Source organism: Leptosomus discolor, chromosome 7 (genome assembly GCF_034619465.1).
Source record: "Leptosomus discolor isolate bLepDis1 chromosome 7, bLepDis1.hap2, whole genome shotgun sequence".
NCBI lineage: Eukaryota > Metazoa > Chordata > Aves > Leptosomiformes > Leptosomidae > Leptosomus > Leptosomus discolor.
In genome coordinates, this window is record NC_141397.1 from 16,782,811 (window position 1) to 16,808,428 (window position 25,618).

General features: G+C 45.6%; 2 protein-coding genes across 5 annotated transcripts in view; one reads left to right on the forward strand and one right to left on the reverse strand.

Annotated features, from left to right (window-relative positions):
* The window catches only part of RARB (retinoic acid receptor beta), a 193,633-nt gene extending 176,469 nt beyond the window's left edge, over nt 1–17,164 (forward strand). For 3 of the 4 annotated variants that reach the window (XM_086468632.1, XM_086468633.1, XM_086468634.1), the window contains 4 exons: nt 4,411–4,587; nt 12,022–12,226; nt 13,517–13,675; nt 16,968–17,164. In XM_086468632.1, the coding sequence (XP_086324758.1) occupies nt 4,411–4,587; nt 12,022–12,226; nt 13,517–13,675; nt 16,968–17,164 (738 nt within the window). The remainder of the gene's footprint in view (nt 1–4,410; nt 4,588–12,021; nt 12,227–13,516; nt 13,676–16,967) is intronic. The other variant, XM_086468636.1, reaches the window with a different exon arrangement.
* A 1,286-nt stretch (nt 17,165–18,450) lies between these two features.
* Nucleotides 18,451–25,618, reverse strand: part of TOP2B (DNA topoisomerase II beta) — a 70,118-nt gene continuing 62,950 nt past the window's right edge. Inside the window, exons 34-36 of the mRNA XM_086468526.1 lie at nt 20,077–20,193; nt 19,130–19,227; nt 18,451–18,935 (exon numbers count right to left, since the gene is read on the reverse strand). Coding sequence (XP_086324652.1) covers nt 18,774–18,935; nt 19,130–19,227; nt 20,077–20,193 — 377 coding nt within the window. The 3' untranslated portion in view covers nt 18,451–18,773. The remainder of the gene's footprint in view (nt 18,936–19,129; nt 19,228–20,076; nt 20,194–25,618) is intronic.

A 25,618-nucleotide genomic window follows, 5' to 3' on the forward strand; every position in this document is an offset into this window, starting at 1 on the left:
CCGGCAGTCATGAAGCATCATGCATTCACACTGCAGACCATACAGATTGGTTTTGTAACCTTAGAGTTTTTTATTTAATTCTTCAAGAGAGAGCTGAGGAGTGAGTGGATTGAATTGATGTGGATTCACTTGAATTTCATGAGCCTTTGCACTTGCGAACTGATAGGAATGGTGGACAGAAGAAACTGTTCTGTAAGCATGGCCTCTGTGTGCCTTTGGGCACGTGATCATTCAGACTGGTTTAAAACATGGCTTTGTTTGTTGCTAAGAAGAGCGAAGAATTTTAAGTATAAGAGAGTGGAGTAAAAAAGACCTTGCAGAGTTACAGTCATAAAAAAATCTGTTCAGACATTTGGCTTGCATAGCTGGCTCCTCTTTCTCTTGAGCACTGCAGCCTGCAGTTCCCAGAGGGAAAGGTTACATGGTGACTTTTTTTCCCCCCTCATTGTGTATCTTTACCTGTTCAAAAACGGTTTTGGAGAATTATTTTTAATTATGATTTTTCATACCCATCTGGTCTTTAAAAAGAAAAAGTGTTCCAATTTATAATAATTACCATACTTTGCATAGTTAATAAAAGACTACTTAAAATAATGAGAGAATAGCACTCATATTAAATTCCCTGGGTCATTTGACTTAACAGTTGCATTTGGTGGGCAGTGGCAAGTATAGTTCTGCCGATGATGAGAATCAGCAAGCTGTTTAAAGGTAATGGATTTCAAAAGTCCATCATAAATAGATCTGTTTTATTACTGTCATCCAGGTAAGAGAGAGTGCCTTAGTAATTTCTCTGGAGATGTCATACTTTATAGTATAATTGAGTGTAACTATACTGCTTGTCCCTCGAGACTGGTATTATTTGTAAGTCTACAGCTGTGTTGCATCCAGCCTCGTGATAAAGGGAGGATAAAACAGAAAATAATTTTGACTCTGTGGACCCTTGCTGCGGGTTCTCTTGGGTTGCCCTTCGCTGGCTGGAAGCAGAGAGGTTTTGCATCTTGGCAGCATTTTGTCCTTTGTAAGTGCTGGGCTTAGAAGTTACAGGGCTATTGTTCTGTGCCGTTGCAGAGGAATGTATGTATATAGCGTAGATATGCATGTATCTATCTCCTGGTGCTGGGACTGAGCAGAGATGTGTGCTGTGGTCCTCAGTGAACTTGCTGGAGCTGGAGTGCATTGCTGCTTTTACTGAAGAGGCATAGCAAGTGTTCCTGATTAGGGCAGAGTGCCCCTGTGAGCCTTGTTTCCTTTGTAAAGTGGATTTTAAAGACGGTAGGGATTCTGCTACTGTGTGTGTTTCTGCGAGTACCTCATCCTGTATTGCTAATGTGGAGATAGAGCAGCCTGCAATGAGAAAACAAAAATGATGGAAAAAATGGGATCAATTTATGTGGCAAAAATGGCTGTTTAATTGGATTTCATAGCAAGGTTGGGCTTTTCCACTGATAAAGATGCCACTAGGGTGTATTACAGTATTGTTCCACCATATGTGCGCTGGTGCATAGGCCTGAAAAACATGCAAGACTGCTCCTGGAAAAGACACCCAAAAATCTGCTTCAGTGAAATATTCAGGAAAAGTCATAGCATCTGCATCTTTTTCACAGCATGGTTAGAGGAGATCCCCAGGCAAATTTAATCAGAGTTTCTGTTTCTAATGTGCATTTTATTAACCCCGTGTTTTATTCTTCAAGTTACACACTGATACTGAGTCAGTTTTGGTTTTACATATTCAGAAATGCTGCTAAAAATCTAGTTATTCTCTGTGATGCTTGGAACTACATTAATTACCAAATAAAATGTTAAAACTCTTTCTATTTGTAGCATCTCAAAGATAATGTGTAAACCCCATTAGCTCCAACGCTGAGGAGTCTGGCACCCGGCGTAATAAAACACCCGGTTATTTTGTATTTTATTAACTGCCCCTTCTCTTCAGTTTGCATAATAGTGAGTTAGATTAACATTTGTTAAGACGGCCGTGCATTACTCTTAATAGAAGACATGTCAAACGTCCCGTTGCCGGTACTGCAGCATGATAAAGTAACCTCATATGATACTGATGAAGATTTCGTTCACACTTGCTGGTTTCATGCAACGTCTTTTTTTCCAGATGGATACCCTATTGTAAAATGATTTCCTGCTTTAGGCTCTGCTTTGTGTAGCTCTCCGCTATGCCATCTTTCTATGAACTGGATAAACTGCCTATTAAATTTAATTACAGACTGAATGACTGCACATCTTGATCTTATTTTTCCTCCAATGTACTGTATTTCACCAAGGTCCTTGAGGATGAAATAAAATAAATCTGAAGGATGCATACTCCAGTAGCCGAAAGAAATGTTTCAAAGGGCATTACAATGACTGTTAACCCATTAGTTCTGGACTATTTTGAAGGCAATTCTTTAAGGTTTAGGATTATAAAGACATTTTCTCCTATATTTTCTTCTGTCATTTAAAAAACCAAAACAAAGTAGAGGAAGTTCCCAGACCAGAATTCCACCTAGAAATTAAGTAGTTAATTTGTTGTCCCTTAAAAAGAGGGGGAGTGGAGAGGAACACATATGCACCTTCAAACTGTTCAGCGCGGTTAGCATTTATTTTTTGCATTAAGGGCCTAATGTAAACATTACCGGCTCGAATCTCCACCCTGTTGCCAGTGAGGGTGAATGTCAGGCTGGCGGCGCCCTTGGGACCCATCGGGTCTTTCCCTTTTGTGACTGATGGTGGTCGTGGCGTCTGCCTTCCAGGGCTGCCTTCGCATCACAGCCAAGCGGAGCTCACCCCACGTCCCCTTGTCGACCTCTTCAGGCTCTGTGTCCTTCCCGTGAACCGAAGAAAGCTGATGGCTTCAAAGGTTTCCAAGGAGGTGGACGTCCTCACCATCAGCAGCGATGGTGGCAGGGTCACTAGAGATGTTTCCTCCAAGAAAGCGCTGTCTGTGTAAATTGAATGCATTTCGGTGGCTGTTTATCTACCTTATCCGTTAGACTTTTAGATTGACACTCCTCTCATTTAACTTTTATTTTAATGTTAATTTGACATTTTAACTTTCTCATTACATTGGCTTCCCTTGCAGCTGGGGAGCAAGCCACCATCTGAGGGGATTTTCCCTTACCTGCCTTAAGGACCTGTCTGGTGGGCCTTTTTTTGGAGATGCCTCTCTCTTTCTTGGTTAGTCAACAAGCTCAGATGAGAAGCAGAGGAGAGAACTCAGCCTTTGTTTTTCTGTGGTTGCAGCTCAGCACCTTTTGCAAATTCACTACCAGCGTATTTTTACAGGTAAAATTCCTCTTGCAATGAAGAGGAGATCGCCCAGACGCTGAAGGCAGCTGCAACGCATGCTAAACCCGGTGGCTCGTGAAGTAGTGGGGGGGACCATCACGCTGGCTGCATCCCAAATGGCATTGGATCAAATGCTGGCAAAATGGGAATATGCCGCATGCTGGGGAAGACGAGAAGCCTCGGGTGTTTCAGAGCTCTGTCGTTACCTGTTTCTCATCACCCCATGGGAATCAAGGGTGGGCTGGAAACAACTGACCAGGCCTCCCCATGACACCGTCTTCTGTTGGACTGGCATCAAATAGATCACCGTAACCTTTGAGTCAGCCAGTTCTTGGCTGGCATGTTTAACTTTTTCAGGGATTAAGTGGTTTTTCTGAATGTATGAAAACATGAGTTTAATCACAAACTTAACACAGGTTTTCTGCGCATCCTAGCAAATTATGGACTTTAGGATTAAGATGCACAAATATAGGGAAACAGCCTCTGAAAGATGCATCTGGAATGTCCCTGTTACACTTCGGACAGTAGGTTATATGTTGGATGCACTGTCAAATGAGCATATAGCATTCGTCAGTGCACATGGTGTTTTTCCTAACGTCATGTAAAGAAATGTTCTTTAATTCATGGGAGATTGTAGCTTGAGAAAGCTGTAAAACTCTTGCAGAACCACAGAGCAGATAAATTAAGTAGAACTAATTTGCTAAGACCTTAAGTATGTGAAACTATGTTCCAAATATTGTGCTGCTTTTTCCAGATGAGGACCTGATATTCTTGTTCCTCTGTTCATTTATATTTTCTGGGGTACAACTGTAAATTGTCTCTCTCAATGCACTTATTATTTAATGGCAAGGAAGAATAATGATAGTGGCATTTGGAAATGTTTAAGTTCATTTGTATTCCTTGTACAGATGGCCTCTGCAATCATAAGTAACGGAGAAATATCCAAGGAATTTTCAAGCGATTAATCCAAGTTTAAACCCAGCATCATCCCAACAGCAAGCTGCAGAAAATGCCTGGAATGTTAATAGAAAGTACTTCTGGAAGGAATACTCAGTTGTTGTTTCTTTCTCTTGAAAACCATTTACTGAAAGGGACGTTGTTGATTTATGGTGCCTTCTGCTGTCTTTCCAGAACTCCAGCGCAGATCATCGGGTTCGACTGGACCTCGGGCTTTGGGACAAATTCAGTGAACTTGCAACAAAGTGCATTATTAAAATAGTGGAATTTGCAAAGCGATTGCCAGGCTTTACAAGTTTGACCATTGCAGACCAGATAACTCTACTTAAAGCAGCCTGCCTGGATATACTGGTATGTATTTTTAACATCATCGTTATACTACTAATGTATTTTATGTTGTTCTTCTTTTTACTGTAATTGACAGGGAGAGGGGGTCAAATACTGCCCTGGCCTTGTGGTTGCAACATTGAACTTACTGGGTAGTCTGGTACGATCACAAGTGGACTCTAGCACGTCTACAGACGTGTGTTCTATGGGATAAGCGTACTTTTCAAAATAAGTCTGTCGTTTGTGGATTTCAGTATAGTTGCAAGAAAGGCACTATTTTGGTATTGTGGCACTAACCTGAAATATGTGCAACTTTGGAAACGTTTCCTTACTGATAACACTGAAGAGAGATCTGATTCTTCCTTCCTCCTTCCTTCTCCCTCCAAAACATAATGCTCTGTACACAGGATACCTAGAAAGACAGTCTGCCGGGTAACGTTTAGGAACATGCTGTACCTGTGGTCAGGAGGGAATTCAAGGAACAAGGTACAGATCTTCAGGGCGAGGCTTTTGCAGGTTGTAGAAGGGAAACTGGTGCGCCTCGAGCCCGGCAGGCACAAGCCTCCAGCACACAGATCCCCCTGCTTTCACCAGTGCTCCGGGCACCTGGGGAAGTGGGCGTTGTAACGGAGTCTGTACAGAATTTAGCTAAATGTCATTTGATTTTAAATAGGCAAGCGTACAACCTGCAGCGGAGAATTGTGCAGGTGGGCTTGGGCTTTTTCTCCAGACCTTGCCTTGCCACTATGTCAAGGCAAGCTGTCTTCCCTCCCTTTGTCTCTGGTTGTTTCTGTCACGCTGACCTTCAGAGGAGCCCTCTGGGATCTCAACATTTCTTTATCAAGATCGTAGAGGTCTTCAGGCTTTTAGTGGCAAATATGCTTCTTATTATTGGTCGTAGCAATAACTTTCAGTAAAACAGTATTTTCAACATGTTTTAAAGATATTTTAAATGTTTTCTTCTGAGGACAAACCTTCAGGTCTTCATTGGGCCAAGCACGGCCAAGAAGCCTGTTGTAGGATGGCTACTGTAGGTACGTTTTTTGGCATGACACAGGAGTTTAAACTAGGGAATTTGAAGTAATTAATCTTGGAATTTCTAAAAGCGCATTGCTTCAAACAGGATCATACTGAGGAGGACGTTAACCGCTGTGACCTTTTCCTCCTGCTTTGTCAAAAGCTGTTTTGAAGAATTGCATCTAGAGGTCGTTGATGAAGGAGGAAGAGTGGTGGGAGAGGGAAGGGGATATCGTTCTCCAGCCTATAAAAAAAGGGAAGGTTGAGGTTGCCCTGTTGTGCCCGAGATTCACCTCTCGTTGTGCCCTTCACCCAGGCGCTCATTCAGACTTGACCACCTCATCATTACTGTGCGTGGTCCCTCCATGGGGCAGAGCCATTCGTCACCAGCTACACGCCTGTCATTGCCAGCTCTGTCCTGATAAGAGACAGTTACGTTCCCCGTTTGCCGAAAGGCATACAGCGATCGATAAACTGTGGGATTGCCTCGAGTGCGTTCTGCCAGAGGCACAGGATGGGAACTGCTTTGTGCTTTGCTGTTGTAATGAGTAACAAATCGTTAATGCAGAAACTACCCAAAAATGGTGGGGGAGAGTCAGGATATAGCAAGAATCTGCACATCCAAACTCTTTACCCCTAAAACTTCACCCCTTAAGCTGCCACCCCCTATGTGTTGCTGCTATGCCTTGGCTCTGTAGCTGCTGGGAAAAAACATACCCTAATTCTGTACTTGCTCAGGGTCCCTCAAGCTCCTGGTGCCTTTTTTTGGGGTGGGTAGCGGGCGCTTACCCCAGGAACATGCACAGGGTCCCCCCAGCAGCTCTGCTCGCTGCTTGCACCGCCAGCCCTGTAGGGGTAGCCTTTCTGTTAGCGGTTTTACCTGAAGTGCTTAGATAAAGGCACTTCACAGCCTTTGATCAAAGTGACGAAATAAAAGCCTAGCTGCCAGATTAGAAAAAGAACAATGAAGCAGGTGGTGGATGGTGACTTTGCTTCAGTTAATTCATGGATAGAAAACGTTGATTCTTTAATACAACTCACCACTTTCACTTCTTGGCCATGTGGCAGCCTTCAAGCTGTAGTTGCAAACTTTATTGAGACCTGTCATTCCCGATCACCTGCTCATGCTCTCTTTGGTTTTTCATGAAGCTGGAGAAGGTGGCACATCCGAGCAAGCAGGGCGTAGCGAGTGCCATAGCTACCCGTAGCAGGGAGGAGCTGAGGCTTTTCCAAAATCAGGAGCAGATAAGACATGGTTGCTGCGAAGAGCCCTAACTTTCCTGTGCGACATTTACACAAGCTTTATGTGACTATTTTATGCGCTGCTTAAAAAGAAAAAGGGATAATTACCATGAGCACAGTAATGCATCGTGCGTGCGCTGTCTGTGAAATGCCCATATCCATTAAACCCACATCACCTGCACATCATTGGAATTGCAGTGCAGTTCTGTATCTGTATTTAAGCTAAATTTCAGTACTTGGAGCAGTGTTTTAATACCACATATTTCCACCACCCCCCCCCCCGCCAGCAAGCTAGTTCTCCTAATTATGAGGAGTGTTTCGAACGTTTTATCTTATATGTTGAGACACAGCATGAGCACCATTTCCCCTCCTGCTGCGTGAGCACCCGGTGCCAGTGCCTGCCCCTGCCCCTGCCTGCCGTGTGAGCGCTGCCGAGTGTGGGGGTGAGCCTGGCCGGTGTGCACGCGCGGTCCCGCAGCTGTGCAGCCCTCTGGACGTGTCCCAGCGCCGCAGCACGTGTGGCGTGGGGCTCCCAGCCCAGCTGGGTGGCGTGGCCGGGCTCCCCTCGCCAGCAGAACGCCGGCTTCACTGCCCGCCTGCCTGTCAGTGCCAGCTCTGGGGAGTCTTAAGCATCTCTAGACCCTGCCAAGGGCTCTCCTCAATTGCTTAAACCCCCCTTAAACAGGCTGACAAAGGAAATGGTGCCAGGAGCTCAGTAAACTCCACTGGGTATGGGCCAAATAATTGTTTTATATACAAACAAGCAAAATCTCTGGAAGGGAAATAACACCAAGCCTCACAAAGCAGCTGAAGGCGCCGACTAAGGATGGTGGAATTTATATCTGCTCCGGTGCCAAGAGTTTCAGGGATAAATATTACCAAAATTCAGTCAGTAACCCCTTATAAAAGTGCTTCTGTCTGCTGGTACACTGGCCCGGCAGCGGTCGAGCATCCCCAGCCTTGCTGAGATCTGGCAAATTGAATGTGGAAAGAGTCCAGAGTCCAGCCTGCCTTAAATCCAATGGATAAAGACCTGAGAAGTCCTTGAACGCTAATCATTAATAATGTCATTTTTGCTTTCTGTTGTAAAACCCTGCATGTTAGTGCTAGGAAGGCATTTGTGTGTGCGGAGCAACGTGTGCTGATGGTGTATGGCAGCACCGTGGAGGTTTGTTCGTTGTTTCAGAGTCACCTGCTTGGGTTTTTCCTCTCAGGAAACTCCCAGCCAGCTAAGGCAGCTAGCGACTAACAAACAACAGATTTCTTAAGTAAATAATAAGCTTGCCTTAACTGATCTGTTTAAAATGAGCAACAATTCTACGGTAGCAACAGTTTTGTAAATGCAGCTTTCTGGATGGTTTTGGTTTTGTGCAACACGTAGGGTTTTTGCTTTGCGCTTTGTAACTGGCTCATAGGAACCAGATATACATACTCCTTAAAACAAAGGGTCCTTTAATCATGGTCAAGAACCTTATTTATGGCTGCAAGTGGCATTTAAGAGCAGAGTGACAACTAAAATACTTGGCTTGGTTACAAAATCTAAATAGCACTGAGGACGTTAGGAGGATGTCTTCTAGACAGCGGTTCAGTTTAAAATGGAGAAAGATACTGTGATTTCTTATTTTGAAGTGCTGACATTTCCCATATGTTCTTCAGTGAATATGAGCTTCAAATCAGCTTCACTTTGACACTGGAAGTTTGCCCAAGAACGGTTTAGCAGCAAATCAGCGATATCCATGGCGTTTCGCAGATCTTGATGAAGGACACATTTTTTTTTAAAAAAAAACATTTCAAATGATCCGTCTGGAGCTTAATAACAGCGTGTTGTGGGATAATGTCAAAGGAATGCGGGAGAAACCTGAGACCTGATTGCTGTAGTCAAGCTGAGTGCGTTGCAGAAGACACATAGTTGAGCTTCAGCTGTGCCAGTGCCCAGCAGAGCCACTGGGGGCTCCTCCAGTTGATGGCTGGTGCAGCATTTGGGTACGAAGCCTGAAGCCTGCCTTTTGGAAAACGCTGTCCTACTTGCTGCCCAGGCCTGGAAGTAGCTACGTTCCATGGGACCTTTACATTCTAATTCTAAATTTTGCAAGACTCCTAGAGGTCTCTTTCTGGGCGTGCCCCTAGGGGCTCTAGGCTGACTAACCTAATCCCAAATGCATTCCCGATGATGAGGGTCCAGCCTCAGAGTCTTCCTCTGCGTTAGCCCTGCGGGACGGTGATCTGGTAGGTCTCTGCTGAGCACCACTAGCACGCATCCCGAAACCAGTGGGGCTTACGGCCGCGGGGGGTAAGCATGGAGGGGAGAGCCTCGCAGCAGCCTGCTGTGTGGCAGGAGGTGTGCGTTTGGCCTCCGGGTTGTTTGGGGTGACTGTGCCGGGGCACCCCAGTCCCTCGGGGCCAGGGGTCTCTGGGCGGCGCGGCACTGGCAGCCGGTGCCCAGACTTGCCCTCGGAGGGAGGGTACGGAGGAACTGTACCTGCCAGCCCTGCGGGGGCAGCTGCCGGGGGGCAGCCTGCAGCCGTCGGGAAACACCACCGCGTTGCCCAGTCCGGCTCCAAGTCCTGCTCCGCTCATTCGTTGGGCTGGGAGTCCTGAGGGTGTGGGGGGATGAACTCTGGTTGCTAAGGCTTAGCAAATAGCACAAGAATAAAAGGGGCTGCCTTTCTCCCCAGCTGAGCTGAGGGGAAATCAGTGCCACTTAAGAAGCACAGAGCCTTGTTCCTCCATCACAGGCCGCACACCCTTGCTGGAAGGCAGCTGCTGTATATGCAGGCTTCAGATGGCAAGAGCTGCGCTCCAGTTTCTCTTGCATGCCATTAAAGGAGTAAACCCAGTAGCACTTTGTTTTCTCAATAAATATGCAAAGTTTTCAGACCTTGCTTTTCTTGAAAACAACAAACTTTGCATGTTTCTTCTCCTTTCTATACAATCCTTTTAATGATTTAAAAGGATAACCAACAGCGAACTTCAGGGGAGAGGACTGTCGGTGGTTACTGGCAGTGCAGAATATGGTAAACCTGCTGTCTCTTACTGACAGGGTGCCAAGCTTTATAGTGTTAATTTCTGCTAATAAACCTGAAATACACTTTGGCTGTTATAGAAAACCTCTGGAGCTACCAACAGCCTTTTGAGATCACTTGTATTACTGGGGGATTTGTGGTCAGTGAACAATCTGAGTGCCATGCGTTTGTATTTGTGCCTCTCTTGGTCATTGATTCAAGTAATTTCAAGAGCTTATTCTAATTTGGGGGTAGGGGAACAACGTGAGACATGCCTGTCCAACCACATAGAGTCTCAGTGCTTCAGTGTGTACCCACAAAGTGTGAGATAAGGTTATTGCTGAGACAGAAAACAGTTGAAGAGCCTTCTGCAGAAATACACCCTCTTAAGTCTCTTACCAAGGAATTTAAGAAGAGAAATAAAAGCTTCCCTGTAGGTCTCTTACATGCCATGTCCTCCTCATTCTCCTCCCTGCTTATTTGGAGCAGTGTTGCCAGGCAAAGATCAAAGTGGGAGAACCAAGCCCAGGCTGGTCAGCTGCCAAGTGCTGGGGCCTCTGACTCAGAGCTTCGGCAGCTATAGGAATAATTAAAATTCTCCTTCTGCTCACTTACATTCGTGTAAATCTTTTTTGTTGAATCTTTAAAACCAAGTAGGGTGGCTGTATGGGAAATAAATACAGTCAAGCCCTGAAAAAATACAGCTGTAGTCTTAGCTCAGCTAATCAGCTAGACCGCTGCAAGGTTTTATTTTATTTTAGTTTAGGGATAAGCCTTCTCCCACCTCTGATTATTTTAAACATTAAGCATTGATATATATAACAGAAATATGTCAAGATGATGGACATCTCTTTTATTTGATCCTTAAGGCAGTGTTCATTAATAGCAGCTGTACAAATGAGCCTGTGCCATGCAGAGTCTATCATGGGACACGTCCTGGGTTTGCTCTGAGAGGCGAAAACGTTTACGCACTCACCCTCTGGCCCTGCTGCCACCGCCCTGTGACAGCCCTCCTGAGCTGCCGTTACCCCAGAGGCATTTACAAACAAAACGCAGAGCATCCTCGGTGTTTTATTCATGTGCTCTGCATTCCTCCGTGTCCAGTTAGAGGTGTGAAGCCCCAGCCTCCCCTCCAGCGCTCTTTCATCCAGGGTCAGTGCCGGGTGGCTGTCGGCATACGAGCAAACTTGCCAAAACCAACACCGCCTGGGCTTGCACAGGAGCGAACGACACCGTCGGCAGCGGGAAGAAGGGCTTTGCACCAGGCAGGCCGGGTGTGCAGCCGGACCAGCGCTGCCCGGGGCTCGGATCGGGGAAGCGCCAGAGCCTCAAGGACGGCTGGAGGCAACAGGCTGGCGAGGAAGTTCGTGGTACAGCGCGTGGAAGTAACAACCACCGTGAAAGAAGAAGAGCTGGGCCAACTCCGCACGCTGCCGTGGGGGGGTGTCACGGTTTGATAATCCACTGGGGCGCGAGCTCCCGGGCTGGCAAGACAAGCAGCGCTGTGGAGATGGGCACTGCAGCTGCTGGGCGGTGGAGGCTTTGCCCTGCTGCAACACGCGGGGCTTGTGTTGGCACAGTGGTGTTTCCCGGCCTGCTGTCACCGAAGAAAGGCGGGCACCCACAGCACGGGTCACGTTCTGCCCCTTTCACCAGCTCACAGCTGTCCGCAGGCGCTTGCTCATGCGAGACGCCGCAGAGACACCTTGTCCTTACCAAAGACACAGCCCGGAGGAGCGCTGTCATGCAAAACTGATCCCCAAATCAGTGCAATACGTGCGTGTTTGAAGAGGTGAGATACTTTTGTGATCTTGCTGGATCAGATCAGCAGTGCAGTGGCATTTTATTGTTAGGCCTGTACAGCAGGCTAATTAAAGAGCGGTTTGTGTGACTGTTACGGTCATGTTGGTGACCTAAGTGCTGAGAATTGCACAGAAGTTTTGGTTATTTCATAACTAGGGAGAAAACTTCTGTTCTTAGATTTCTGTTATAAAAAATACCCGTAGTCAATCAAGTACATTTATGTTGTACCAGAGACTTTTTGTGCTACTAGAACTGAATAACCTGGAGTTTGATTTCGGATTGTTTTGACACAACTGGGTACTGCACTTCTGTGGGTCATTTGCCACATCGAGAAAATGCAACAAACCCCTCATGGATCGAATCCTTCAGATTTCTTTTTTTTGTCCTTCCACAGATCCTTAGAATTTGCACAAGATACACGCCAGAGCAAGACACCATGACCTTTTCCGATGGCCTTACCCTAAACCGAACTCAGATGCACAACGCCGGATTCGGCCCACTGACTGATCTCGTGTTCACGTTTGCCAACCAGCTCCTGCCTTTGGAAATGGATGATACAGAAACGGGGCTCCTCAGTGCCATCTGCTTAATCTGTGGAGGTATCGTACAGCACGAACTCAGATGCGTTCGAAAAGGACAGACATGCTAAGATCTTCATTTATGTTTTACTTGTTTTGCTTACCTGCACTAGAACATATACATAAAACATATATATATGTAATATTATTGTATATGTTATATAAACTACTTAACACTAAAGGTTTGTTTTCCACTGGTGACAGATATTGGATTTATTATTGATACATTTTTAAATTAATCGACTCATTCTGTCAAGCAACCAATCCTTGTATTTGCCTGATAAAGGACTAACAGGATATCTCCTGCTGCATTTTGTTTGTAAGCAGTACCTGTATGAATGACCTTTGTTACAAGATGCTCGTTATGCAGCTCTTGCTCATAAATGTAGTCACATGCATATGCATATAGTTACATCCACACAGAAGTCATTGGTGGTAACTTTCTTTAGGAAAAAAAATAGATTATACTTTGAAATGAGCGTGGTGGCACTGATGACGTGATTGGGGGGGGCTGATTACAACTTGAAAGAGACATTGTCAAGTAAAATCATGGTTTTTAAGGTACAAAAAGTGACGTCTCGGATCATTTCCAAAGTCCTCTGTAAATGTCTGTCATTTTAATCACCCAGTCTCTCTCCTCCTTTGCAAAATCCAGACTAGCGATAGAAACACACCTTGTGCAGCTGGGCCATTTTGCTGAAATACAAACGGTGCTACTGGAGCACGTTTAAACCCGAGTCAGTCTTTGTTGACAACGGCCCTTTAGTACAAAATCGTTCCAATTTTATGTGTCTTAACCATAACCCGTCAAAAGCACTGATGGCTTCTGAGATGTCATTAATATGTGAGTGGTGCGTCCTGGTTTATGGGTGGCGTTTGTTGTCACTCAAGCTAGCACTGCCATCTGCTGATACCCGATGGTAACTCACTTCGGTTTCGTACTGGTACAAAAAGATAAACTAGCTGTAGCCTCTTTGTGTACTTAGGTAGCTTATCAATGGCCCGTACAAAATTAATTCTGAAATACTGACGGCAGCAGGGTGTTTTCCCCTTGGAGAGGGAGGCACCAGAGCAAAATGGTAATTCTGGACCACCCAAGTGACAAACTTTTCCAGTCTCCAAGATAGAAGTTTCAGAAAGCCATGGCTTGTCCTCTTCCTGTGGAACACTCGCTACAGAGTGTGGGTCATAAGTGGAGAGAAGGATGAAATTCACGGAGTTCTAATCAAGAACATGGAGGAGCTCCTGTGATTTGGAGTTGGTAAAAAAAAAAAAAAATTAAAATCATACAAGTGATATACTTTTCTACAGATCGCCAGGACCTTGAAGAACCAATGAAAGTGGATAAGCTTCAGGAACCATTGCTTGAAGCACTGAAAATTTATATCCGAAAGAGACGACCCAACAAGCCTCATATGTTCCCAAAGATCTTAATGAAAATCACAGATCTTCGTAGCATCAGTGCAAAAGGTACAGTGTCTCCCAATCATTCAGCAGTAGCGTCCGTGTTACGTTTCAGAGGATACTGGCCTAGAGATCTGGGTTGTTATTTTTTCATGTGTCTAAGAAAGGTCCTTGTGACCTTTCTCTTTCCTTCTCCTTTATGTAAGTCCCATGTTTAAATTGCTTCTACCTTGAACATACATGGTGCTGCGTTCTTCATGCAACTTACAGTGAAAATGTCAGCTTGGGTATAAGTAAGTCAGCAAGTCATTAGCATGAACTCTTTGTTAGTCATTTTAAGATAAGATAAAACCCTGAAGTAAACCTTTGTTAATGTTTAGAAGGGGCTGCAGGTCAACATGTACTTTGTGTCACTAATGCCTTTCAAAAAACGAAGTCTGTTTACGGACAGCAGAAAACACTTGTGCATCCAGTTCCCCTAAACTGGGGTCTGACATAGTGAAGATTTAGGACAGATTTATTTGGTCCAGGACTTTGGTGCTTCAGTACCTCCGATCCAAACTGCCCATGCTTGCGCCTGGGTCGGTTCTGTGGTACCATTTGGTGTAGGCTTGCGTGTGACTGATGGATCGTGTGAAGCACGCACAGTCCAAGCGGTACCACAGCGGGTCTCGAAAGCACGGCTGCAGCTGAACGCTTTCACCTCCTCAGAGGGTTCCCCGCTTCGCACTGTGTCCCTCGACGTGCGCAGCCCAGCCCGAGGGGAGCCGGGGCAGCTGCTCCGGACGCAGCAGTGGACAGCGCGGGCTGTGTCAGCTCGCAGGCAGCCCCTGCGCACGCCTGTTCTGCCCCGCGCTGTGGCTTCGAAGGCGACTGTGCTCCTCTTGTCTGTGTGCCCCTGTATCTCCCCAAGACGGGGTTTCAGACGTGTCCATGTCTGTTCACCTCCAGACTTCTGGGCAGCTGTATCGGGGATGCACCAGCCTGAACACAGGGGCTCGGAAGTGCTGCAATTCTGATTTTTGACAGCGGTTGACCCAGTTCCGCTTTCCTGCTGCTTTGCCAGAGCCCTCCAGCGCCTCGAGAACACAGCTCTATCTCTGTGTTCAGCGCACAAGAAAGGATTCTTCTTTCTGTTCTGACATAAGTATTTAACTTCAGTGATATCGTTAATGTTTTATAGTAGAACTAGATCATACCAAAGGACTGGTGATGTCCTGGAGGGTGGGTGTGACTCGAGTTTCATTTGAAAGGCTGTACCTTAGAAGATACTGACTTTTGATGGTACATGATCCCTGAAAGCAATCACCAAAGGGAGCTGAAAACTTTTCAGCTCAACTGAAAAGACCGAGAATGTCCCCTTATCCCGGAGCTCCCTATACCACTACACTCTTCCGTGGCATTGGAATTACTGGAACAAAAGCAGAAAGTGTTCGTGGGTCTGCAGCAAGAGACCATCTTCTGAGTTCTCTTATCCCAGTATTAAACTGGAAGTTTGCAAGACCTGAAAAATGACTGTGGCTCCGCACTGGCATAACCACACAAACATGTGGTACGGCAGCCGACCGACCTAGTCCGTAGCAGCAGTGACTTAACGTGGCCAAATTCCGTTCATCAGCGCTGCTCTGACCACAGGTGGTTTTCAGAGAGGCTCTCAGCGTAATTCTGCATTAATTTCTTCCCAATTACTGTGCTTGCCCCTTTGTTCCTGACAGTTATTTAAAGACGTTTTAATCGGCATCCACTTGGAAAGTTGCTCATTGCCTTTGCGGGTGATTTTTGACGCTCCTCAGTTGAGGCACGAACACAAGTGCCTCCTCCCGCTCCAGGGTTACCCTGTGGCTGGCAGCGTGCTCGCTCCAGCACGGACGTTGCAGCAGCACAGACAAGCACAACACATCCAAAGGTTCTCTCCTCTGGAACAGTTCTTCAGTAACCAGACTATTGTTTTCATTTTATTGGCTCTTTTTTGCCTTCCTTCACTTTTAAAAAGCACAGATTCCTAATAGAAATTAGACTCAAATTTTAAGCTGATCAGGAATCCTATGCAACGTGCTAGACCAGGTACTTGGATGCTGAGGTCTATGGCTACAAATTGCCTGACAGCGTGCTGATCTTTTTCCCAGCACCAGCAAAACCTGTAAAGCACATTCCTGCCTCAGCGCGGAACAGAACCTCTCCTGTCTGTCCTTACTTTATGCGAGGTGTAATGCCCCAATACGCATCTCCTGACGGCCCTCGCCACTCCGCAGCTGAGGGTTTATTTAATGCTTTCAGCCCTTCAGCTGTACCCTCCTGCTTTACAGGTCAGGCTTGCCCAGTAACCGCCTCCCTTCCCTGAGGAGGACTGAAGGAGTCCTGTGCTGGCGGTGACTTAGTAATCCCCGAGCAGTTCCCGCGGAGTCAACTGCCCCGTGCGAGCTGGGTGGCACCTGCCTGTTCCTGCCGCCCTCCCTGCCTGCCCGCCCTCTTCCAGAACCCTCAGCACCGCCGGGAGCACCAGGTGCTGCTGGGGGCTTGGTGGGGCTTTTCCCCCCCAGACTAGCGTGAGTGGTTGGCTCGCACTCGGAGCAGTCAGAGCAGTCGGGCTTGAAGCAGTAATTTTGTTTAATCCTGCACCGAGGGGCCCGCAAAGCCGTCTCTGTGTAAGAACACCCGTCGCTACACGCGGCAAGGCCCAACCCTGCACCGTCCCCTGGAACAGTAAACGGGATGGGTGGTTCTGGGTCCTGCTGCGGTTAATTAGCCCAAGAGGAGATGCCTGAAAACTACAGCAGGCAGCTTCACCAAAAAAAAGTATCCTTTTGCCTGAATTTGTTCCTTTAGTGGTTTGGTAAGTTCTGATTCTTATTTCAGAGTTGTCTACGTGCGAAAGAGGTGTCTGACGGACATCACTGCCGTTCTCTTACAGCGTTCGCCTCGCCTATTTAAGACAAGTCAGCCAGACTTTTTGTCATTCTGTGGTCTTTGCAGATCCACTGGAGGTTAAAACCTGTGACGTACATTCCCCTTTATAAAGCCATCCGCCCGATCACACTTCAACTTAATTTTTCAGTATAACTTAATGCTGGTTTGGTTCCTGCTATGCAAAGCAGCAGTCCAGCCACTTCACCAGTGCTGCAGTATCAGCTGCGTTGTCATCATTTCCAATGCATTTGTTAAGGACACTCATCCGGCCCCTTTTTCTTGCCATGAATGAAGTCGCTCACTTACACAATTTTGTATGCAGGAAGGGTAGGAGACGCCAAATCCAATAAAGTAACGTCCCCTGAAATTACTACTGATGATGCCCACAAAAAGGAAATTGTACAAATCATAACAATGGAAAGGACTTCTTTTTTTTTTTCCTCTTTTAAAGGTGCAGAGCGTGTCATTACATTGAAAATGGAAATTCCGGGATCCATGCCGCCTCTTATTCAGGAAATGCTGGAGAACTCTGAAGGGCACGAGCCACTGACACCAACCTCAAACGGAAACACTGCAGAACACAGTCCCAGTATCTCGCCTAGTTCAGTGGATAATGGCAGTGTCAGTCAGTCCCCTATGGTGCAATAAGACATTTTCCAGCTACTTCAGACATTCCTAATGCCGTATGTACAGGGATGGAAAGCAAGAAAAACATTTTTACTGCTGCTTAGTTTCTGGACTTAATATATATCTATATATGTATATATATATAGATAAAAACTCAACAAGGACCAAGAAATTTTCATATGTATCAATATATACTCCTTGCTGTTTAAACTCTTAAAACTAGAAAATGCAAACTTTCAAAACTCTAAATCAGCCATTTCGTGCAAAAAATAGTTGCGCTTCTGTTTTCTCCTCTGAACATTCAAGATTGCATGGTGACAAGACAGATCTCAAACTTTAAATTCCGGTTGCATTTCTGATGAATTTGTACATACAACTGTATGGCTGTACTTTCTACTTTCTGCCCTGGATGTTGGGTGCTTTCCTTTTGTGTCTCACACCTAAAACGATCAAGACACCACCCGTGTGAAATGGACTCCTGTACGCATCCAGAAAAGGAAGTTTAAAGGACCGTCTGGTTTAGTTTAATATGAGAACTCGTCTTTGACGCCCTCCATTCGCATCTCTTTCCTTGTAAAAAGTATACAGACACTCACTGCACTAGCAGAAGAGACACCAGTATTGGCATTGGCTGCCAGGTCAGTTATTCAGATGTCATTTGTTCCACCGTTAATGTCACTTTAAAATTGAGAGAAGTGGTTTCTTACCTGGCTGGTGACAGAGCTACACAATTCGCTACCCCATTCCTACAGCAACGATAGCCTCCAAGGCAGAAACACTTTTTAGTGTGACCATGTTTTTGTTTACTTGTCCACAAGCCATTAGGGAAACTTCATGGGGTGACAGCCAGCAGCCTCACGTGCAGCTTCTGGAGCGGCGGGGCTCGGGCGCTCCCTTCAGAACCGACTGCCGGGAGCGAGCTGGGCCGCCCAGCCTGCCGGGCGCCGGGAGTGCAGCCAGCACCGACTGCCAGGAACACGAGGAAAGAATCTGCCACCTTGGCCTTGTCAAATCACCATGAAGCAGAGTGAAAACTGTGGTAGAATGGTTAACAGGTTTAAAGTGTCAGTCTCTTAGGTTTCATTTAAAGCACTAGTGGATTTTTTTTTTATATATTCTAGCAAGTCTGTGATGTACTTTCACTGGCTCTGTTTGTACATTGAGATTGTTTAACAATGCTTTCTATGTTCATATACTGTTTACCTTTTTCCATGGAGTCTCCTGGCAAAGAATAAAATATATTTATTTTAAAAAAAACCCAACTGTGTAGAAGTAGTCCCTGTAGTCGAAATCTTAGACACACACAGTAGTTTTCCATTTTTTAATGTTTAAACTTCATTTCAAAAAGCAGGTTTGCTGTTTGCAACCATGACAATTAAAATGTGCTTTAGCACAGCTGTCTAGAACATCTCTACAAGCCAGTCAGACAAATACATGACATTTCAATGAGTAAAAAAGAGCATAAAACTGTAGGTGTAAGAACAAAATGTTAAAATGCCTACACACAATAATAAAAACCATCAATTACATTATCACATAAAATAAGTCAAATGTACAAAAGTTTGCGACAGAAGGGACAAAAGGACAACACAAGATATTTGTTGAAAACAGTTGTGTGCTCTTTGGGCACTTAATTAAACATATCAAAATCATCATCTTCATCAGACTCTGCAAAATATTTAACTTCTTTCCTAGCCCGGCCTGTCCGTGGCTTTGGGGCAGTTTCGGAGGCAAAGCCTGACTGAAAGATTTCCACATCAGAATCCTGGTCAAAAGCGGCCTTCTTGGATTTCTTTAGAAAAGAAAAGACAAATCAGTTGTGATGCTGCATACAGCGTCCCTTCGAACCTTCTCTAGCATCTGATTTCAAAACACACCTCAACCCCATTAGCACACCAGCAACCCCCAACGACACCGGGTACCTCCTCTGTAACGTAATCCTTGAGGTTCTTTTTACAAGGAGAAAAGAGCACAGACGGAACTGACCTTGCTCGGTGTCGATTTAGGTGTTTTCTTCCCAGGGTTGTATTCACCTTCGTTTTCTGAGCTGGATGCTTTCCTTTTCTTGGCCCCTCTACCTTTTCCTAGGTGAGAGAATATTATTTAACTTTGGTTTCTTTTTTTCTTTTTTTTTTTTTTTTAAATAAAAGCCCAGATTTCAGCAAACTGAAAAAACCCTAGTGAAAACACTTTAGTACATCTTCATGGTCAAGTTCAAATTTAGTTACAACTCAAGCTTCTTCACAACGTCAGTAAAATACAATATATTTTATTTTCTCAGTTTTAAATCTTTAATGTGTCTTCCAAAGTTACCATTCACCCTCACAGTTCAAGACAGGGACAAACATCGTTAGATCAATGACTTCGGAAGTGCTGCGAGCCCTCGGTCGCCTTCCCCGCCCATTACACAGCACTCCCTCACCTCCACCGGTTGGTAAGCAGGCGGGTACCCTCGGCTGTCCGTGCTGGCATGTCCTTTACAGCCTCCCCCCATCACAGCGCTTGGTGTGCTCTGCTGTGAGGACTCTGACAACTGGGACCAGGGGCTTAAAAAGCCTGAAATCGCTACTTTCCAGAATTCCTACTGGAATTTTAGTGTCTTGTAAAAAGCTGAGATCAAAGAAAGTAAGCAGTAGCCAGCAGAACTGATGAACAAAACCAAAGGGGGGAGGGGGGGGGGGGGGGCGGGGGAGGGAATGGAGCTATGAAATACATTGCCAACAGCGAAGGTCAGATAAAAAAGTTCACACCTTGTTTGTCACGAAACGTCAGCGCACCATGCTCGTCACAGAAAAGCCTCGTGGCTGAGCAAGCTGCTAGCGGGCGGTTCGCTACAAATCAACGTGGTTCTAATTTTGGCACTGCCAGTTCTGCCCCCTTACAGACCCGCCTGTGACCCTGTGCTACAGAGCGCCCCGCCAGGAGGGTCTTACCTTTGGGTGCTGCCGTCTTCTTTGGAATGCCGAATTCCGAATCCGAGTCGGAGTTTACAGTTTCCACCTTCTTGGCCTTGGGAGCTCTTTTAGGTTTAGGGGGCACATCTAGTTTTGCTGTTAGAAGTTAGAGATACTAAATAGGTTACACTCACATATTGGTTAGCAGTATTAAATTTTATTAGATACTCCAATTACAGCAAAACCGGCAGAGATTAAAACAAGATGAGCAGTTTCTGCATTTGGGGAAAACACGATACTTCAGCTTTTATGCTAAAAGTGCATAGAATAAACAGGAGGTTTCCTGTGTCATACTTTGCGATGTATCAGTGCATTCAGTAAGTTCCAGTGGTTTTGATTAAATACTTTTTCATCTTTTTGAGCACAAAACAGGTTACCAGTAACTAAAGCAGCACCAGCAGTTCTCCAGGCGGGATACGTTAAACACGTCTGGATATATGACAGGGTTCAGAGAGCCAGCTTGCTGCTTGTGACATTTTTGCCTTCACAGTGGTACCACTGCAGGACAGCCTTCCCCTTGTTTACTGCAGGAGGCTGAGAGACAGCGCCCCTGACTCTGTGACACTGTTTTCTGTCAATCTCAGTGAAAAGGAACTTCAGAGAAAGCAGGAAGAGGACACACCTGTGGACTTCTTACAGCACTTCAATTACCACTGTGCAGCTAGTCTTGCCAGCTTTAAAACACGGTAGTCGTTGGTGTGTTCACACAATGGGTGACAAGGGACAGAATGACAGAACCATTTAGGTTGGAAAAGACCCTTAAGCTCATTACAAATGTGGTCTATATGCTTACAGACACGTCAGTCTTTTGCAGAAACCTCAGCTACGCTACTGACCTACATTCTTCTCAGCCACGAACACCTCAGAGATAAGGAGACACGTGTAAAAACACTCCAGCTACCAGGAACGCGGACATGTGTGAGAACTCAAGCTTTCATTTATGGTATCAGTAGGGGAATGCATTCAGACACCAGGCGAGTGTCTCCACAAACTTTTTCGCTCTTGCGCCTTAAACTGCTACCCCTGGCAAGTCACTGCACAGTCACGTCTTTCCAGCTTTTTCTGATAATACCTCCTGGGACGTCCAAGTATCACGTCCTGCCAGTACAAACAATACGGCTGCCTTTGGCATCAGGGATGGGGAAAAAAAGAAAGGTGTTGGCTATGGCAGCACTTCAGATAAGACTTGGGGACAGAAGCAACAACACTTAGGATGGAAGTCAGGAACCACATTTGAAAGCAACTGGAAATAGGTCTCTCTAAGTATCTCAACTGGGAAAAACCAGCTCTATTTTAAAGTAAAACTAAGTAAGCCACAGAGTCCAGCGCAGAGCCACAAAGATGATGAAGGGGGTGGAACATCTCCCTTATGATGAAAGGCTGAGGGAGCTGGGTCTCTTTAGCTTGGAGGAGACTAACGGGTGACCTCATCAATGTTTATAAATACGTAAAGGGTGAGTGTCAGGAGGATGGAGCCGGGCTCTTCTCGGTGATGGCCAATGACAGGACAAGGGACACCCGTGGTGCAAGCTGGAGCACAGGAGGTTCCACATGAACATAAGGAAAAACTTTTTCACCATGAGGGTGACAGAGCCCTGGAACAGGCTGCCTAGAGAGGTGGTGGAGTCTCCTTCTCTGGAGACATTCAAACCCCGCCTGGACGCGTTCCTGTGTGACCTACTCTAGGTGGTCCTGCTCTGGCAGGGGGGTTGGACCAGATGATCTTTCGAGGTCCCTTCCAACCCCCGACATTCTGTGATTCTGGGAAGCCGCAAAGACCTACCAATAAGCCTGGAAAAAGTACACAGCAACTGAAAGCTGAAGGAATACTTTCCACAAGCATTACCAAAAGTAAGTAGCTAGTGCTCAGTAAAGGAGGGAGCCGTGTTACCTGAAGGTACATGATTTTAGGTCTGTTCTGGGAGTAAGAGGGCTACAGGGGTGGCTTCCGTGAGAAGCTGCTAGAACCTCCCCTTATGTCCGATACAGCCAATGCCAGCCAGCTCCACGAAGGACCTGCTGCTGGCCAAGGCCGAGCCCATCCGTGACAGCGGCAGTGCCTCTGTGATGAAGTGAAAACACCCAACTGCGCGGCAGCAGTCAGGAGAGAGGAGTCAGAATATATGACAGAAACAGCTCTGCAGACACCCAGGTCAGTGAAGGAGGAGGCGGAGGAGGTGCTCCAGGTGCCGGAGCAGCGATTCCCCTGCAGCCTGTGATGAAGACCATGGTGAGGCAGGCTGTGCCCCTACAGCCCACGGAGGTTAACGGAGGAGCAGATATTTGCCTGCAGCCCCTGGAGGGCCAGAGCGGGTGGATGCACGAAGGAGGCTGTGACCCAGTGGGAAGCTCACGCTGGAGCGGGCTCCTGGCAGCACCTGCGGACCCATGGAGAGAGAAGCCCACACTGGAGCAGATTTGCTGGCAGGACTTGCGACCCTGCCAGGCATCCAGGCTGGAGCAGTCTGTTCCTGAAGGACTGCACCCCCTGGAAGGGACCCATGCTGAGGCAGTTTGTGAAGAGCTGTAGCCCAGGAGAAGAATGTTGGAGAAGTTCATGGACAACCGTCTCCCATGGGAGGGACTCCACACTGGAGCAATATGTGAGGAGTCCTCCCCCTGAGGAGGAAGGAGAGGCAGAGACAATGTGTGATGAACCGACTGCAACCCCCATTCCCATCCCCCTGTGCCACTGAGGGGGGAGGAAGCAGAGAATTTTGGAGTAATGTTGAGCCTGGGAAGAAAGGAGGGGTGAGGTGAAGGTGTTTTAAGATTTAGTTTTTATTTCTCATTATCCTACTCTGATTTGATTCGTAATAAATTACACTAATTTCCCCTAGTTGAGTCTGTTTTGCCCATGACAGTAACTGGTGAGTGATCTCTCCCAGTCCTTATCTTGACCCAGGAGTCTTTCATTATATTTTCTCTCACCTATCCAGCTGAAGTGGGGAGTGATAACAGCAGCTTTAGTGGGCACCTGGCATCCAGCCAAAGTCAACCCAACACAAGGTCCCATAAGATGAAGTCCTTCATACAGGAAAAAGATTTACCAGCATAACAAACACAGACTAGTGGGCAGGGAAGGGAAAGATTCAGAAGTTTCATCAACTTGAAGATGACAAGCAAAAACTGTGACCAAGAGAATCTTAGTAGAAGGGATCCATTTTAGATCTAGGTGGCATTCAACATCAGGGGCTGAGGTTTAGACGTCCTCCTACAAGACTGTGTACATTTTGGCCAGGTAGTTGTGCCTTGCACAGTTCCTGATGTGAAATCTGAGTACCAGACAGAAGCCAAGTATGCTCCATTGACAACTACTACCCAGCACATACACCATGAATTGTAACCCGCCTCAAGTTTGTTAACTGATGTTACAAAAGGTGCAGATTTCTCACTGACAAACAAGGAACTGGGAAGAAGGAAGTAACTGGGGAATGAAACAGAGGTGTGACATACTGCCACAAACACTAGACTTACTCCTCCCTTGAAACAGCCTGTCATGAGTGGTCAACTCCTGTGAAGTCTGCCTGCAAAGCACCAAGTTCAAAGGACAGCAAAGCTCTTAATTGTTATCTGGTGGTTAAAGTAATAGTGTCCATGGCTTCCAAAACATGCAACTCCCTCTGTACTAACTCTAGTCGGACTCTGAACAGCTACCTTAGATGATATACCTCATGTCTGCACAAGTGGGAAGGATCTCCGACAGCAGTCAGACCACAATCAGCTCAGCCAAGCTCTCCACTAGGTATCATGACATGAAATTAAGTCTGAAGTGGAATCAATGTACACAGGCTCTCAAGAAGCCCAAGTTTTTGGTAGAAAGGCCAGGAATGGTATCAGTCCTACAGCTGATGTGAAGGGTACGTCTCACTGCTAGAATCTCAACAGCTGGGCTGTTCAGGGTGAGCAGCTGCTTATAATCAAAGAATAAAACTGCTTTTCACATTTGCCTTAGGCTTAGCAAAAAGCACAAGAACCACAGACATCTTGAATAGTGTATGAAAAGCAAGGTCAGCAGGCTCTTGATCCACTGTAGTGAACACCAGAGGTCAAGAGATTTCATCTCAAATTGCTCAAGGTCTGAAAAGAAGCTGAACTCATACCTATTCCTTTATTTCTTCTCATTGAGAAGGGAATGTGCCTGTACAGATAGCAAGGCACAATAAATGGTTCTTCAGTTTCAGCTTTCTATCCTTACAAATCCAAGCTCTTGAAGTCACAGAAAAATCAAACAACTCCGGAACAACTGTTGCAGCCACACAACAGGCATTCCCAGTGTGAAGGTGAGTGGATAGAATATTACGATACCAGAAAATGGGCTTTGAAGGGGCTGCTGATACAGTGCATGAAGATGGACTTAGAATCAAGGAGACTACTAACAGGATACCAGATGACCAAGGAACTAAGCATGCTAGGTCAAATTGTCATCATGAAACTGTGGTCATGTGTAATCTGGGCAAAGGAGAAGAGAACTGGTGAATGCAACCTCTCATATTGCCATGCACTGAGAAGGAGACTGTGCCCCAAGGCTACTCTGAAGGCAAAAATTTAACTTTTGCTTAAAAGAGAGCCTGTTTATACCTATTTTGTGAGTGTAAAGGTTAATTAGAAACTCAGAAGCAGATCACAGCTGTATTTTAAGGTTTCAAGTCAGGTTAATGACAACTTATCACATCCAAGCCTTCAAAAAACAGAGAGGGAGAAAGAGATTGAATGTTAAATTGCATCTATGCCTAGCTACTACATACACACTGCAGTACAGAAGTTTAATATAAAAGACTGTTCCTTTAGAGATCAGCTATTTCTGTAAACAAGCTTCATTTATTGTATTATAGAACTTCACTAGCTGAAAGAGTTTGAGACATTCAGACATTTGCCAATTCAAACAGTTTACAAATTAGATTAGACACAATGCACCAAGAAAAAGATTAGAAATAGGGAAGCAATGGGGCAGAGGATGAAAAGATGCTGCAGTTCACTTGTACCTAATATATAACACAGTTTGGGTTTTTTTTAAGAGAGTAAGTTAACAATTGTAACTGGCTGCTTTCTTGCAGATTTCCTTGGGATACCTTTTTTGGGAAGAATTAGTACATTAAGTTCAGCTGCAAGTTGGTCAAAAGAAGTTTTAATAAACAAAGGCCACAGTATCACAGGAAAAAAATGCTTTTGGAGGACAGAAGATTGAGCAGCAAGAAAAAAGGAAATTATCTGAAAGACATACAGGAAAAAAGGCAAAGATCTGAAAGCAACATCATCCATGCCTATTATAACCTATTTAAACTACTATTAGGTAAGAAAACACATTATTTTCACCATTAATTATGCAAATGTATAGCATAATTTTTAACACACATTTAGAAACAAGTGCAAGTCTTTCTCTTAAAAGTAGCACTAACAACCAATAAACCAATATTCCCCAAGGTAGAGAGAGAAAAAAAAAAACCAAGCAAAACCCACCTTACTCCTCCAAATACCCGAGCACAACCACAGAAACAAATTCAAATAATAAACACATTCT